We start from the raw sequence: 16,879 nt of genomic DNA on the forward strand, positions 1-16,879 counted from the left end.
GGTACTTCAGATTTGAGGTAGACTGCAGAGTGGAGATTGATAGCGTACCAGGATAATATTATTACTTATCACATAGAAGCCCAGTGATAGGATTTTTGAGGAGGAGGTGGTGGACTCCTTGGAGTATATGTGGTCATACCACATTTTGAAGAGCCACATGGGGATGGTAGGTCTCAAATTATTTGCAATTGTGAGCAAGCTAGCTGTTGAAATCTAAATGTTCTTTATTTGACTTGCTAATCTAAATTTTACTACTGTGCAGCACTAAGTTAGAAATCATATCTAAAGAATTACCAGGCAGAAAGAAGAGGAATATTCAGACCTGTTAACTCTGGGGCAAAGATAGAACAGAGATGAGGATGTAGGTAGAGAAATAGTGATGTTTTAAAATTAGTTCTTCTTTCCTTGGTTTAAAAAATATAATGATTTTTATTATGAATTTAATTTTTTTATTTCCAGATAAATCTAGTATTGAAAGAAGATTGTCGGCACTCTGCTATAGCGCCTCGGCCATGTGAGCGGCAGCAGGCTTGTCCGCGGACCAGTGGTGGGATGTGAAGGGATGCGTCTGCGAGTATAGCTTGGATTCGGTTGCCCCATCCCCAGGAAACTGTAGTTTCTTACCTGGTGATTACCAAAGAGCAAGCAGTCATTGCAAAAAGGAAAACAATCCAAAAACTACATATTTGTAGGAAATCTGCCTTATCAGAGATGCTACCCCTTCCCTTTCTTTGTAGGGCAGAAGCAAGAGTATTCCACTTGGCTCTCACTTTGAACTTGGTAAATAAATGTACGTTAGAACTAGAATTATCAGTACAGTTATTCTTAAGGATAATTAAGAATGAAACAAAGTGAGTGGCTCTTCACTCAGTTCACCAGAGCAATGTGTGAAATTCCACATGTTTACTGAGGGATAAAAGTGAAAAAACCTACATCTCATCCAGGCAGTTTGATACGTGGGTAAGTTTGTCTAAATCTGAGCACGCGTCCTTAACCAGCTCAGAAAGCGATAGCTTAAGAAGCAGCGAAAGATGGCTCTTGGAAGAAATTGTGAAATCTTCAATTTGATCTAATATGGACACACGTTAATCTTCCAGAATCTTTCATATTGCACTAATTTATTAAAACAACTGTGTATTGGATTTTACAGTTTGAAACTAACTGAGGCACAATAGACTTGTTTAAAATATTTTACTTGGTTATATACACATCCCCTTTCCAGAATTCACATGTAATCTGTATGGACTTTTCTCTGGTAAAAGCTTGTGTTCATGTGAACCTTCGAATTTTTTTGACCTATCCATCTACACCTGCAAATCTGCTAAGTGATGTTTTTGAGTTGCTGGTGGTTTGCTTTTGGTTGCATTTTTTGTGCATGTAGAATGTGCATTGATGCCTGTGACCTCTAGGTTTATTAAAGGCTAGGTTTATTTGGGCAGTAGTAGAAAAAATACCAATCAAGAGATTCTCTCAAGAATTTTATAGGGCCAAAACAAAGCTGATGATCTAAAAGGCTTGTTGGTGATGTGAAGTTTCTACATGAGGTTAGTGAAAAATCAAGTTTGTTTTCTCTTAGGAAAGCGGGCAGCTCTCTTCAGCCTACTGTGTATTTTTTAGGTTGATCCTGACAGTTCACCCAATAGCTAGTCATGGAGAATGCAGGCAGTTAACACCCCTCCAGGAATGGTTCCTACATTGTATATTATTTGATTTTTTTTTTTTTTTTACTTATCTGCTTGAATACTTGAATAAACCATTCTCCAGTTTTAATCTCTTTATTTTAATCCTTTTAGGTAATATAATCTGAACTCTGACAAATTGCACAGAAGCTCTTTGGCATTAATCTAATTTTAGTGTACTGATTAAAACAAACAAAAACATGGTTTTCCTTTACTTTGACGAAGTAATGTAATTTTTACCTTATTTATCTCTATGAAATTCCAGCAATTAATTTGAACATTTATTTATATGATGTTTGTATTTTTAGGTCTTTAATACAGTGTTTCTACCTCTCATTTGTAACTGCATGCATTATTCTTGAAACTAGGTAAAACTCACTGAATTGTTGTGTAATAACCTTTTTATTATTGCCTGTACAGATATATATTAAGGTAAAATAAAACTGACAAAGTGTTTCTAGGGTAAAACTGGGTCCGTATTACGTGGCTTATTAGGCCAGGTCCTTCCTCAGTGAGTTTGGAGGCTTGGTCATTAATATTCTTTGTCCTGCTCCAGATTTCAGGTTCTCGGTGACTGTCACACAGGCTGCCAGGAATGTAGACTAGTGAGGGTTCCTGCCCCTCCCTCAGAGTTCGAAGCACTGTTGTTAGTGATACTCTATTTTGTATAGTTTTTTTTTTGAGTCTACAGGGCAATTTTCTTTATTTTCTCTCAGATATCACCCATGTTATCTCAATGGATCCTTTAAGTGGGTGGGTTGATTCTGACCCTTTCTCCCCTTCCATTTTTTTTTAAACACAGGATGAAACAGGTTCATAGAGAGTAAGTGATTGGTCTGAAGTCAGGTAACTGGGGAAGTGGTTAAGCCATGCTTTGTGACTTCCAAGTTCATTCTTCCTCTTGTGTAATAAAGGTCTGTGGTAGATAGTGTGTGTGAAACCGAGAAGTCTGAACAGCAGAGGAGAACAAACTGTAAATTCATGAATAATGATTCTGATTATACTTCCGTTATCAAGGCCAATTGTTTTAAGAGATTTTGCCTTGATTATAGCAATAATAAACAAACGCTTTATGTTTCCATGAGTATTTTTTAATTTCGTATCATGTATTTCATAAAATAGAAGTGAGCCAGTCCACACAGGCGTGAGTTGACACTTACATTTAAGCCATAACTTGGAACGTTATTGACCATATGCATCTCAGTAGAGGAGTAATCAGTGGATTTGCTCAGTGGCTGTTCCTGCTGTAAGGATTTGCTGTGCCGTGCTCTGTGCTGAATCTGATGCCTCCCACAGTCCCATGCTCCCTTCTCCCGGCCATGAGGAATACTAGAGAGCGATTATTCTGCCCCTCCTGGAGTCGTGAGAGGAGCTAGGAGAGTTTATTGCCTCAATCTCCACAGTGTAATAAGGAGGAAGTTGAGTTGGACACAGTGGACCTGAGGCCATTGACTCAGTACCTGAAAAAATCCTTGAGGTGAGAGAAGTCATTTGAGCACAGGCCTTGGGGCAAGACTTCCACTTTTAATGGAAGCTCCCTCCTTGTAGTTTCCATCATCAGTCTTAAATTCTTTCTGGAACAAAGCCAAATCGTATTGCTCTAGGAAGATTGCCTGCTGACATACTTGACTGGGAGTAGCTGCTGCTCAGAGCTCCTGATGTCCTCAGAAGCATGTGTGCCCGCCTCTCCACAGCCTTGAGACAGTTTACTTCTGGGTCCTAGACCCTTGAATCTTCAGCCAGGGAAGCTCTTGAGGCCTACCCAAGTCTCTTTCTTCTTTGTCAAAGCCTTTGTGAGAAGACTTTCTTTGGGAGAGGGGTCAAGATGGTATTTTCCTCACCTGAATCAGAGGAAACCTCATCAGAAGCAATCCACCTGGAAAAGCCCTGCACTACAGGACACTGACCAACAGCCCTAAAATCTCAGATTTTGTGAAAGAGGCGAAGTCAAACAGGTGCAGGGTCGATGTGAATTCAGTGACCAGACTATAGCAAAGAAAAGATCAGAGGCTGAGGGCCTGCTGTCAGCGTGGCCCCACACACAGCCACCTGCAGAGGCTGTGCAGGGCAAGGACACGGGCACACGTGGTCCTGAGTGAGGCCGGTCTGCACTCTGTGCAGGTGAAACTAATCTGTAGGTTTTCCCCTTTTCACAGAGGGCCTCTTAGCCCAGTTTTTAACGTGCCATAAGGATCTTTGTTGTTTAGTGTGTCCTCTTTCGACAGCCTCCAAGGAGCTTCCTGGGAGTGGATCTGAGCTGTGGAGGCTGTGGAGGTGACTGAGCACTGGGCCTTGCCCTTGCCCTTGGCCTAGAGGCTTTCCTGAAGTCCGTACACAAGGGAGACACAGGGCTGGCCTGTCCTGGGCAAGAACGCTTGGGTGCACCATATGAGCGCTGCCCAGCGCTGAGACCATCCTGCTCTGAGACTGCCCTGCTCTTTGAGAGTTTACTTACATCACAAGACAAACCAGCTGAGCACTCGTTTGTGGAAAACTGTTCTCTACCTCCTTGGCGTAAGGGTCCACTTAGTCTGGGGCTCCAGCTCCCCTGTGCCTAGCTGTGTGTCCGTGGACAGGTTCCCTGACCTCTCCATATCTGTCAGACAGTGGGAACGGCACGGAGCTCATAGAGTAGGGGTAAAAATGAAGCAAGTGTGAAGTTGGAACAGCACTGGGCACATCGTCCTTGGTGACGTTAGCTGTTGTAGGGTCATTGGTCTGCAGCTCCTTGCTGTTCTGTTTTGTTTGGGGGAAAGGAGGAGAACAATTTGTGTTGCGTTTCTTTGGGGCAAGGCCTGGATTTAGGACTCACTGGAACCACATTTGCTCTTGTTATCTCGTTCAGATAACTTCTGAAAGGACAGAGCTCCTTCTCCAGCTGACCCACCAGGCACGCTGCTTTCAGACATCCTGTAATTACCCTTTTAAGTTAATGAAATGCAGTTTAATGAAATGTTTGTATCAATCTAATGTTTGTTACTTCATTTGATCCTCATGTCAACCCTTATTTGCCTCATTTTACAGATGGAAAAAACAGTCTTGGAGAGTAATTTCCCCAAGAGAAAGGCCACAGGGCCGATGGTGCTGGAAGCAGCCTGCTACCAGGCTTTGGACAGCCACGCTGCTGGGCTGGGAGCGCTGTCCTCTCTGCACGTGTGCCTGGAGTCCCACATGTGCTCACTCCCGCGTCCTTCTGTCCCGGCTTTCTCGTGGTGTACAGGAAGAAGGGACAGAAGGCAGTCTTACGCCATGTGGTGTGCAGATGTCTGATGCCGGACCCATCTTCTCGCTAGTGGAAGGCAGCACATTTCAAGAGCAGGTGAGGTCAGCAGCTCTGTGCAGCCGCTCGCTTGTCGGACTGGAGTTGAAGCTCAGGAGCAGTCGGTTTCAGAAACCACCGTTGAAACCCCCAGTGAGAGGGCTTCCTCGACAGATCAATAAACTTGTGTGTTTGACCGACCCGCTTTGCAGCGTCCCTGTTTGTTTTTACATGCGCCAGGGGGACTGAACAGGGAACTGGGCAAGTCCCAGATGGGAGGAACCTCAACCCCTCTTTTGCCAAGGGGACCTCCACAGGCCCTGGCCACGTCCTGGGAGCAGTTCTTTCCCGGATGGCGGCAGATACAGACCTTTCCACAGGGAACTCCTTAGTCTGCCCCCACGGTGACCATGCAGCCTCACGCTCTCAACTCAGACCTGCCAGCACACAGCACCAGCACCCTGCGTGCACCAGGAGGAGGATGGCACTAGAGCCTTCTTTGTCTCAAACCACCAGTTGCTGCTCCTTCCACCGTCCTGTCCTGCCCTCCCCACCTCAGCCTACTTAGCTCTGAGTGTCCTGTGCCCACAGGGTCTGTTGCAGGAGTACCCATTAGCATTTGGGCCCCGCCCCTACTGCAAGGAGAGGTTGGGGAGGAAGGTAGTGGGCTGGGCAGGGGCAGACCTCCAGAAGGCCTTTCCTGAATCATCCATCTGGACAACAAAATGACTTCCTACCTGGCACATTTGCACCTGTTAGGAAGCGCCATAGGAAACCTGCAGACGGGGTTCTGATGGGCCCTGACGGAGGCTATGCTCTGTGCCAGCTGGAGGGTCTCTGGAGAGGCGATGGGTGAATGGATTGTACACTGGAAATAAACCAGATGATGGCTAATTTAGGAATTCCCATAGGGGCAGAAAGCGTAGGCAGCTGAATTGGGATAGAATGCCTTGAATTGAAGGTAGAAAGTAGATTTACAGTTTCTAGTGGAAACCCAGAATATTTTGGGCATGAGTTTTTTCTTTTTAATCCCTTTTACTGTGAAGAGAAAACAGCAGTCCCACACACCTGTACCCTAGGTAGGACTTTTCTAAACCTAAATATGATGAAAAAACTTAGAAAAGAGAAGATCTGAATACATTTGAAGTGTCTATGAGATGATAAAGATGCATATCTGTGGCTGTCCCACGGGATAACATTCTCCTTCCCTGAAAAGTAGAGATTGTTGTAGGGGATGGAGGAACCTCATGTTTAACTTTATAGTCCATGATGTTGGTAGTTTTAAACGTGAGCTTAGATAATTATGTAATTTTTTAAACAAGATTTTTTAGGTATAGGAAAAAAGCTCTAAAAGGCAAATAAGCAACTAGGAAAGGTATTTGCAATAAATAGAACATATGAAGGGAAGTTAAGGTGGGGGGAGATGTGAGGAGAAAATAAGGAAATTCCCTTTGCTTCTGACCCCCTCCCCCCCCATGACCGGTCAAAGCCTAGTGGTGAGCAGCAGAATAAATAAGCCCCCAGCATGGACGGGCCAACGGGCCCGAGAATAACCCTCTGAGTCACCCAGCTCAGGATAGAGAAGTGGATTCAAGAGGCCTTGGTGTCCCTGTCTTCCCTGGCCACATGTCCCAGTGTCACCATCCCATGTGTACTGACTTTGTGACATGGGTAAGATGCTGAGCTTCTCCGGGCTTCACTTTCCTTGTCTGTAAAATGGAGATCGTGATTGAACTTGCCTCTCAGGTTTCTTGTGAGGATTAAATGGAACAGTCCATGGAAAATGCTTACACAAGTTCCTGACACGTGCTGAGCCCTGAATAGACACTGGTGGTGTGACTGGTGGTCGTCATGGCGGCTGTGGGGTGAGGCTGAGGTCTGAGGGACCTGGGTGCATCCTTTCTTCTCCACTGACGACAAAGACTGGTCAGAAGCGACTTCTGTTTCTTCCTTTCATCAGTCACGTGCTGCGTTCTCTTTGTCGCATTTGGTTTTTGGAGATGTGAACCCGCCTTTCTGCTGAGAATGTGCAAAAATAACATTTCTTAGACAAGTTGCTCTCAAGCACATACCAACATTTATTAACTCGCTAACAAAGGAGCTAGCAGTGTGACGAAAGCATGTCAGTTCAGAAAGGATATGAAAACAAGTATATTTGGGAAACGGTGCTTATTACGTAAGCAGTTTTTTGGTAAAAATCAGTTTCCTTTCACGTGGTCACAAAAACATCATATGTTCCTCATAACATTATGTTGCAGAGAAAATCTGGGACAGGACAGTCCAAGATAGCAGGTGTTTGCAAACTTTTTCTGTTCAGGACCAAATAGTATTTTCGGTCTTGAGGACTGTCTGGTCTCTGTTGCAGCTAGTCAGCTCTGCTGTTGGACAGTGAAAAGCAGCCCTGACGGCACGCAAAGGAACATGGCTGTGTTCCAATAAAACTTCATTTACAGACATTGGAATTGAGTTTCATATGATTTTCAGGTGTCACAAAATACTTTTTTACTTTTTCTATCCATTTAGAAATATAAAAACTATTGCTAATTTGTACGGCGGTTTCCCGGCCCCCGGCACAAGATTACTAGCAGAAGAGACAGGCCTCCAGAGGCAAGTGAGAATGACAGGGATGCGTCCACGGTACCCTCTGGGTGGCGGTTTTCCCTGCCTATCCATGGTGTCCAGTGGGTCCCGTCAACATGCATGTGAAGTGTCAGTGGGTCAGAAGCAGAGTACTGGGTGACAGTTCTGCTTTTAAACAATTCATTAAACTGTTAGCAAATATACAGGGTGCAAAATTTGCACAATCCTTAGTTTTGGAACAATTTTGTTTTTCTGGTTCTTTGACAAGTGAGGTACTCTACTTTTTACTCTTGCTGTGTGGCCTTAGGCAAGTCACCTCACCTTCCTGAGCCTCTTTTTTTTTTTCATTCATTAAGGGAAAGCAAAGTAGTACCTTCTAATTCAATTTTTTGGGGGAAAATACCCTCGGCATAATCATTGGCACTTACCAAATGTTCAATCAGTGGTGATAGTTTTGCTTTTAATACTGAAAATCTGCACTGCTCTCCTCTCTCGGGCTGGACTGGGTGCCCTGTTCTTGGAGACAGCTGCCTGGAGTTGCCCTGACTGCTATGGTGAGCATCTGTTCCAGACGCGGCCGGGAGCCTGTCCTCGGGCCCTGCCTCGTCTCAGCAGGGCCGCGTGGGTGCACTGACTTTGCAGAACGCAGCTCCAGTGCCTTGCTGTGGGGCGCGTCCTCCATAAACATCTTAGCTCTATTTTCTTGATGCATTTAAAACATGAAGTAAATGTATATTTTAGCCCTGGTGTGTATGTAAATTGAAACAACAATTTCCTTTGACAGCATATGTCTCTGGATCCCACAGCCACACACTGTCAGCAGCAGGCCGCACCTCGGCAGCTTCTCAGGTCTTGGAGAAGGAGCTTGTGCCAGACCCAGACGACCTTCGCCCACTGGTCCCTACAGCAGCCCTCTGCGGGTGCCCACCTCCCCTGTCCCGGGGCTGAGAGCAGGATCAGATCCCACTGGGGGAGTCTAGTCCTCGGCTGACAGAGGGCGCCCACCCTCAGGAATGAGGCTTTCTTGGCACCCGTGGGGTCCTGGGGTGGGTCTGGCTTCCTGCACTGCCCCCCAAGAGGGGAACAAAGTCTTGGTGAGGGTGAGGGGAGCCCGGCAGGTGAAGTGGACAGTAAGGCGACGGCTTTGGTCACTGTCAGGGCCCCTTGATAGCCCAGGGAAACCTCAGAGACTGCGTGAGCCGGAGGCGCCGTGCGGGAACTGCCTTGGTGCCCGCGTCACCTGGCTCCCCAGAAGCCCAGCTCCCTTCCTAAGGGAAGTGGTGAGGTGAGGCCCCAGCGCCCCCTTCCCTCAAGGAAACTCACCCCACAGGTTCCCCCAATCTCCTCCTGGGCTGATTCCATTGAGAAGCGGGTAACGAGTCGGGCTGGTCCCGAAGGAGGGACGGAGGGTCCCCCAGGGAGAGGGCTGCCCTGACATCTCCCTCTGCCTTCTGCCTCCAAGGACCTTCATCTCTTCAGTCAGGCAGGGGATGCTCTTGCGTTGAGGACAAAACAAAGCCCTGGGGGGACTTTCCTAGGGGAGAAAGGCAAGGCCTCCAGCCAACTAGGGTGTAGAAGGAGAAACCCCAAGTTGCTCTATGACTGAATTTAGAAGTGAAGGCCTAGAATTTAGGGAAGAGGGGTCTGGTGGGAGGCAGGGTCTAGGGAAGGAGTTCCTCCCCTGTGAGATGTTTCCTATGCCAGAGGCTGATGGATAAATTTCAAGGAACTGTAATGTTTGGCTTCAAATCTGGACTTTTCTCCTGCTTCATTCATGCATTTGAAACTGTTAAGCCCCTACTGGGCCGTTGATACTGTGCTAACCACTGGAGATATAGCAGTGAACAAAAGAGGATTGGCTCTCCCCTCACAGGGTGCGTACTTTAGATAAGACTGATAACATGACAATTGTGATTTATGCCACAAAAGAGAGATGGATGATGTTATTGTTATGGAAGCTTGTGTTGGGGGCTCGAGAAAGTCGGGAAAAGATAAGTAGGGGTTAACCAGGTTAAGAAAGGAGGGGAGAGTGTTTTAAGAGAGGGACTAGCATGTGCAAAGGCCCTGTGGCAGGGGAAACATACAACAATGAAGATTATAAAGCTATAATAGAGTCATTCTCTATCCCAGCACTCTGGTGCTTTTTAAAGCACAGTAATCTGTTTTTGAAATTATCTTGTTTATATTTTTACTTGTTTATTATTCTACTCACCTCACTAAAATGTAAGCTCTCTAAAGCCAGGAATCTTATTAATTAGGACTAAGTCTTGTTAACTGTGTCACCAGCTCCTAGGATTGTGCCTGGTAAATACTAGGTGCTCAGTGAATATTCCAGGCCCTCACACCCAGCCCAGCACAAATAAAGCTGATGACTGCTTACATGCGTACACTGTTTCAGGCATATCTGTGCACACGTCTGTGCATGTGTGAGCAAGGAGGGGGTTCTATCCATGAGGGAATGTTGCTCTCAGGCACCACCACTGTGTGACTGAGGGTCAGAGTGGGTGGAAAGTGAGAGGGAGAGGTATGTTGAGGCAGGTCATCTTGCAGCCATTAAAAGGCTTTGAGCAGAAGGTGGAGCTGGATTAAATTGGCGGGTGGAGCCGACAGTAAGGTTGGAGTAAAGATTGGAGGGGACACACGTGGAGGCAGGGGCAGCAGCTGAAATTTACTCAAATGAGGAAAATGAATGGTTTCAAGAGAGAATGAAGAGTTAAAATCAATGTGACCTGGAGAGGAATAGGATGTGGGAGTGTATCAGATTGGGTTCTCCATTGCTAGAGGTGGTGTATGAGTTAGTTTTTGCTGTGTAACAAACCACTCCAAAATTTAATGGCTCATAATTCTGTGGTGGGGTTTGGTAGTTCTTCTGGTCTGGCTCAGTGTGGCTGGTGCTCAGTGGTCTGGGATGGCCTCATTTGTGTTTGTAGGTTTGCTGATGTTTAGCTGGGGCGTCAAGGATGACTTGGTCACCTGTCTGTCATCATCTGGCAGGCTAGCCCAGCCTCGTTTACGTGGTGATGTTCCAGGGGATAAGAGAGGAAGCCACAGCATGCCAGCACTCTTCAAGCCCCTGCTGAGTCATATTTGCTGATGACCCATTGGCCAAATCCAGATTCAAGGAGTGGAAGAATAGATTCCATCTCTTGGTGGGAAGTGTGGCAATGATACATTGCAAAACTGTGTGCACACAGCGATGGGAGCAAGTCCTGCAGCCATTTTTGCAGTTGACCACAAATAGAAACTACTGGCTGATTTAAGCAGAAAGGAATTGGTAAAAAAGTATTTGGGGGAGGCCTGGGGAACTGGGAACAAAAGCAGAGATTGGGCCACAGAACTGCCATCGGAAGGACATCATCGTGTTGCTGTACCCTGCATCCACAGCGGCTCTGGGAGTTTGATCTGTGGCAACCACTGCTGGTGCCAGTGAGGAAGACCCCTGAGGTCCCCACTTCTTTGCTTCTCCTTTAAGGTCCAGTGTGGTTCTGTGACAGGGTCACAGCTAAGACCCTGTTTGCAAGGTGGGCAGAGCTTCGAGCAGCATGCCTGGTCATTGTCTCTGTATATAGAGAGAAGAGGTCTGAGGTAAGGGCCCGCACAGACACACGGACAGTGGTGAATGGCTTTACTGAGTGGTCAGAGGCCTTAGAAGAAGCAGGACTGGAAAACTGGAGTCAAGGAGATCTGGAGAAGGGGGATATGGATGACCCAGGAAGTGGGCACGAAGAATTGTATTTCACGTCAGTGGCCACCAGAGGGGGCAGTAACCAAACCCGTAGAGAGTCCGGTGCAGGTCAACCAGCCTCTGTCCTTGGCCTGCCTGGTGCTTGCACCATCAGCCCATAACAAGCTGGCAGTGGTATCCATGGGCCAGCAGGCCGATTTTGCTACTGCTCAGCCTGCTAGCAGCAGGGACCACCGCTGACCTCAGTGTGCCACCACCCCTTGAGGAGGCCAGCCAGGCTGGTCCTGATGCATTTCAAGAAGAGTGGTCTTCAGATGGTCCCACAGAGACCAGCAGCCAGGATCAAGTGGTCACCAACTCAGCAACTCGTCCTTCGGTCGGCTCTCCTCCTTCCCTGACTCACTGGCCCGCCCTCCCCCTGGCATCATGGTCCGCAGTGAAGTCGCTGCCCATGAGCCTTTATCTCAGGTTCCTTTGGAGGGAGCTTCGGCCAAGACTGCTTTGAGCACCTGTCACAGATGGAGGCCCGAGGGCTGCTCGCACCCCTGTCCAGCAGGACCTGTGGGGGACCTGTGTATCTTCTGAAGCTTGGGGGACATGCTAGTGTCTGACACCTGAGCAATCAAATGGCCAGGAGTTCATAACGTGGCCAGCTGCTCTGAAATACTTCGTATGGCCAAAGGCTGCATGGGCGTGTCACGCGGAGATATGTGGGCTGTGGGCCTGATGGGAAGAGCTGGGATCCTGTCTGGGTTGGTGTAAGGGGTCCTTGGCAGATAAAATGGAGGCATTCCGTCGGAGGCTAAGGGCAGGGGGAGGAGTAGAGCCATCTGCCAGAGAGATGGAGTCTCCTCCGTCAAGGGAAAGGGGAGCAGTGGTCCCCGGGAGAGGGGGTCAGGGAGCACTCCAAATCTGCCACTTGAGAGAAAGCAAGCTTTTGACATCTGCCAGAGGAAAGCCCCTCAGACCGTGCAGACAAGAAAGCTTCTCCCTGACTCCTTGCTTGTCTTCACTCTGCAATCCTGGTGGGGCCAGAGGTCAGCAGGGTGTGGAGGAGGAGGGGAAGGAGCGAGCTGGGGTGCCTGAGAAGCCCACCCGGCCCCGTTCCGCACACCAGTATCTGCGGCTGAGGTGGGCCCACGCTGTGCAAGGGAATGGCTGTCACAACCACCAACGACGGAGGGCCAACGGATTACCTGACCTAGCATTTTCCCACCCAACTGAAATGGGGTAGTCATTCATGGTCAGAGTAACCGCGAACGTCACGGGACTTGCCCCAGGAAGAACCAGCTCCCCAGGGTGGTGGGGAAAGGAGAGGAGAGTCGGTTTTCAATAGCTTGAGCCCCACCGGTCCACTGTAATGAGTGAATCATCTGCTTGAAAACAAGTGTTTGTGAGAATGTGAGAAGTTGGAACCCCGAGGCGCTGCTGGTGGGGATGTGAAACAGGGCAGCCCCTGTGGGAAACAGTATGGAGGTTCCTCAAAAAGTTTAACTCAGAGCTACCATACGATCCGGCAAGTCTGGCTCTGGGGGTGTACCCCAAACAATTGAAAGTGGGGACTCGAACAGGTATTTGTACGCCCATGTTCATGGCAGCCTTATTCACAGTAGCTAAAACATGGAAGCAACCCAAGTGTCCATCAACAGATGAACAAGTAAAATGTGGTGTATGTATACACTGGAATATTATTCAGCCTTAAAAAGGAAGGAATCCTGACACATGGATGAACCTCAAGGACATTATGCTGAGTGAGTAAAGCCAGACCCAAAAGGACAAACAATGTATGATTCACTTATAGGAGGTGTTTAGAGTCGTCAATTCATAGAGACAGAAGGTAGAGGGCTGGGGGCCAGGGGCTGGCGGGGTGCGAGGGGAGTTCTCTAATGGGGACAGAGTTTCAGTCAGGGAAGGAGGAAAGAGTTCTGGAGACGGATTGGTGGTGATGGTTGGACAATGATGTGAACGTACTTAACAGCACTGAACAGTACCCTTCAAATGGTTGCGATGGTAAATTTTATGTTGTGTGCTTTACCCACACAGGCACACACAGTGGGTATACATGGAAAAACAGGGTGCTTGTTTCCCAGTGTTGGTCCCTTGGCTCCAGCCTGGTCCCAGATAGGCATCATCAGTTATGAGAGAACAAAACGTATCTTTTCTTTTTATCCTAGTTTTCACAGTAAAAAGAGAAACGTTCTAAAGTAGGACTGTGATAGTGAGAGGCGAAGATGGAATGGAGGAACAGGTCAGTGCATGCAATGAAAGAACTGAGAAGCCCTAGGGTAGAGATGGAAGCCGCCACAGCGCCCACGGGCTGGCTGGAGCCCCCGCGGTGCGCAGCCCCGGAGCCCAGACGGCCGACCCTGGGAGGAAGAGGGAGGGAAGGCTGCTGCCCAGGAGCTGGGATTGTGAGGGAGAAGAGCACTAACCCAGGTCTGGAGCACGGGAGGAGCCAGGAGGAGGAGCCCCACCCTCCCCCGCGGCAAGGGTGCGAGGGCTGCAGGGGATGTGTTCTTTGCCTTGGGGGCAAACTGGATTTCTCGTTCAGACATGGAGCAGGGCAACCATGCTCTTCAGAGGGCCCGGGAGAGAGGTTTGGGCGGCTGGGCTGGGCAGGGGGCTGGCAGCGCTGAGCAGGTGGGTGCGGGTGCAGGGCAGTGGATGAGCTGGGGCTCCGAGGATACTTGGCCATGAGGAGGTGAACAGCTCAAGTGGTGTCTGAGTCCTCATTTGGACGGTAAGAGGGCCTCAGGGCAAGTGGCCCTGTGTGTGTGCTGTGTGTCTACGTGTTGTGTTGTGTGTGTGTATATTGTGGGTGTTGGTGTATGGGTATTGGGTGTGGGTATCTGGTGTGTGTCTATGTGTGTTTGTGTGTGTCTCTGTTGTGTGTGGGCATCTGTGTGAGTGTGGGTCTGTGTGTGTGGTGTGCGAGTGAGTTTGTGCACGGGTCTGCGTGTGTGTGTGTCTCTGTGTGTGGTATGTGTGTGTCTATGGTGTGTGTCTATGTGTGTATAGTGTGTATGTCTGTGTGTGGTGTGTCTGTGTTGTGCATGTCTGTGTATGGTGTGTGTGGGTGTGTGTATGGGTGGTGTATGAGTGTGATATGTGTGATGTGTGCATGAGTGGTCTGAGTGTGGGTGTGCATGTGTATGCATGTGTGTGTGTGTGGTGTGTGTGTGTGGTGTGTGCACGTCTTTGTGTGTCTACGTGTGTGGTATGTGTGTCTTTGGGTCTGTGTGAGTGTGTGTCTGCGTGTGTGGCGTGTGTCTGGGGCGTGCTGTCTTGAGCACAGGTAGGGGAGGTCAGTGGCTGGTGTCCCCCTCGAGCCGCGGAGGAGAGAGGAGGGAAGTGCGGCGCGCGGGGCGCGGACAGGCCGAGCCGCCGGCTGGAGAGGGAGGGAGGGCAGCGCGCTCGCGGCGTCAGGCCGCCCGGGTCCCCGCGCCCCCCGACGGCGCCCCAGCAGGTGTGGCCAGCGGCCTCGCCCCCAGTTCTTCCCCGGAGGTGCCCTCGTTGCCCAGGCCCCTTTCCCGCCGCCCCCAGCCCCAAGCCTCCCGGCCCCTGCGCCTCTGCGCTCGGCGTCTCCACCCCAGGCTGCCCGCGGGCCCCGCCTCGCCTGCGCCGCCCGGCCCGTCCTCCGCAGATCGCCGCTTCTTGACCGGCCTGCCCGCCTCCGTGGAGCTTGTGCAGAGCTGACCGGTCCGCTCTGCCAGGACCCGGCGCGTCGTGAGGGCCCGGGAGCCGGGCGCTGGCTGGCGGGGTGCACAGCGCCGCTCCACCCCGGGCCCCCTTTCTCTCAGCGTCCCGGGAATTGACAGCGGGAACCCTCGGGGGCCTGCTTCCACCTGGAAGGCTCTCCTCCTCCCCTTACTCCTCCTCCTCCGTTTTCCATTTCTAAGCACTATGTGTTCCTTGCAGAAACCTTTGCAAGTACAAATAAGCAAAAAGAGAAGAAACTTCCCATAATCTCAGAGATTGTATTAACATTTTAGTTCATCTTGCCCACATTATTTTTCCCCTGTGGGAAACATTTTTACAAAAATGGCATCATAGAAAATATGCTACTTTAAAGCCTGCTTCTCTTACGAATGAACATACTGTGAACAACACCTGCCCTTTCTAAGGGTCTGAAGGCTTCGTCAGTGGCTGTATCTCATTTATTTAACGACCCGTCCTCTCCCGCCCGAGGGCTTCTCCAGTTTTGTGTTTAGCATAAGTGACGCCCCAGCGAGGCTGCTGGTGCCTAAATGGGTCTTCTCTCACTTCCTGGGTTCCATCCGATAAATCACCGCAGGCTTGGTCTGCTGAAGCCGCTCTCCCCATGGCCTCCGTGCACCTGCCTCTGTGCACCCTCTCTGGGCTTGGTTGACCTGGCCCACCAGTAGATTTCCAGCCCATTGACACCCCAGCCCTGGGAATTTTTCTCTCCCGGGCTTTTGTAATTCTATTCTGTTTTCTCTTCTGGCTCTCAGGCTGCCCCACCTTGGCTTCACTCCGCAGTGCAGACCATGTCTCTGCTCTCATGCTGGGGCTCTGACTCAGCTCACGCTTCAACGACCGCGTCCGGACATTTAGACTTGGACATCCTGCACACACCTTAAAACCTCCCTTTTTCTTCTTTCGGGTGTGAAAATACTCTGTGTGATGTTTATAACGGCGGATACATGTCATTATACATTTGTCAAAACCCACAAAATGTGCACACCAAGAGCTAATGTCAGCTACGGACTCCGGGTGATGATGGCGTGTCCAGGTGGGTTCATCAGCTGTAACAAATGCCCCGCTCTGGGGGGGATGTTGATAACGGGGGAGGCTGTGCATGCGTGGGGGCAGGAGGTACATGGGAAATCTCTGTACCTTCCCCTCAATTTTGCTGTGCCTAAAACTGCTCTAAAAGTAATCTTAATTATAAAACATGAAATGTTTCGGGCGTACGACTATGTATAAAAAATATTTGACAAACACCTGTGTTCCCTCCACCCAGCTTTAGAAATTAAATACATTGAAAGCCGTCTGTGCGTCCGCCTGGTCTGTTCGCTCCCTGCCCCTGAGGTTCCCACTGTCCTGGCTGTATCATTCTCCACGCGTGTCTTTGGCAAGTCCAGCCTTGTACCCTTAACGCTGGAGTTGGGTTGCACCTGGATATGTGCTGGGCCGCTTCCTTGACTCTGGCGCATCTCTCCAGTCTTGGGTTTCTGTATTAGGCATGCTGGCGGTGTGGTGCTGGTCCTCCGGCCCTTCCCTGGGCGACTCTGCACTTCTTGGCACACCCACCTCTGCCTTCCCTGCTGGGTGGCACGTCCGTGAGGGCAGGGGCCATCTCTGCCCTGTTTTCCACTGTAGCTTGAGCAGCAGGCACCCAGCGGGAGCTCAGTGAATGGTGTTGACGGATTCACTGCGTTACTGGGTCCATGTGGATGGGATTAAAAAAAATTTTTTTTTAAATTTTTATTTCACAACATAAAATTTACCATCTTAACCATTTTAACATGTACAGTTTAGTGGCATTAAGCACAGTCACGCTGTTGTCCTACCATCGGCTCCACCTGTTCACAGAGCTCTTTTCATCTTCTCAAACCGAAATTCTGTCCTCATTAAACGCTAACTCCCCATTGCCTCCCCCCTGGCCCTGGCACCCACCCTTCTACTTTCTGTCTCTGTGAATCTGACGACTCT

General features: G+C 49.3%; 1 protein-coding gene and 1 long non-coding RNA gene across 4 annotated transcripts in view; both read left to right on the forward strand.

Moving 5' to 3' along the window:
- The window catches only part of ULK2 (unc-51 like autophagy activating kinase 2), an 84,230-nt gene extending 79,092 nt beyond the window's left edge, over positions 1–5,138 (forward strand). For 2 of the 3 annotated variants that reach the window (XM_070563560.1, XM_070563561.1), the window contains exon 27: positions 460–5,138. In XM_070563560.1, coding sequence (XP_070419661.1) covers positions 460–518 — 59 coding nt within the window. In that variant the 3' untranslated portion in view covers positions 519–5,138. The remainder of the gene's footprint in view (positions 1–459) is intronic. The other variant, XR_011523696.1, reaches the window with a different exon arrangement.
- Positions 5,139–13,685: 8,547 nt separating this feature from the next.
- Positions 13,686–16,214, forward strand: LOC139074200 (uncharacterized). Its single transcript, XR_011523739.1, has 2 exons — positions 13,686–13,943; positions 15,676–16,214. It is a non-coding gene; the product is annotated as an uncharacterized lncRNA (long non-coding RNA).
- The last annotated feature ends 665 nt before the right edge of the window (positions 16,215–16,879 follow it).

The sequence above is a fragment of the Equus przewalskii genome, chromosome 10 (genome assembly GCF_037783145.1).
Source record: "Equus przewalskii isolate Varuska chromosome 10, EquPr2, whole genome shotgun sequence".
Classification (NCBI taxonomy): domain Eukaryota; kingdom Metazoa; phylum Chordata; class Mammalia; order Perissodactyla; family Equidae; genus Equus; species Equus przewalskii.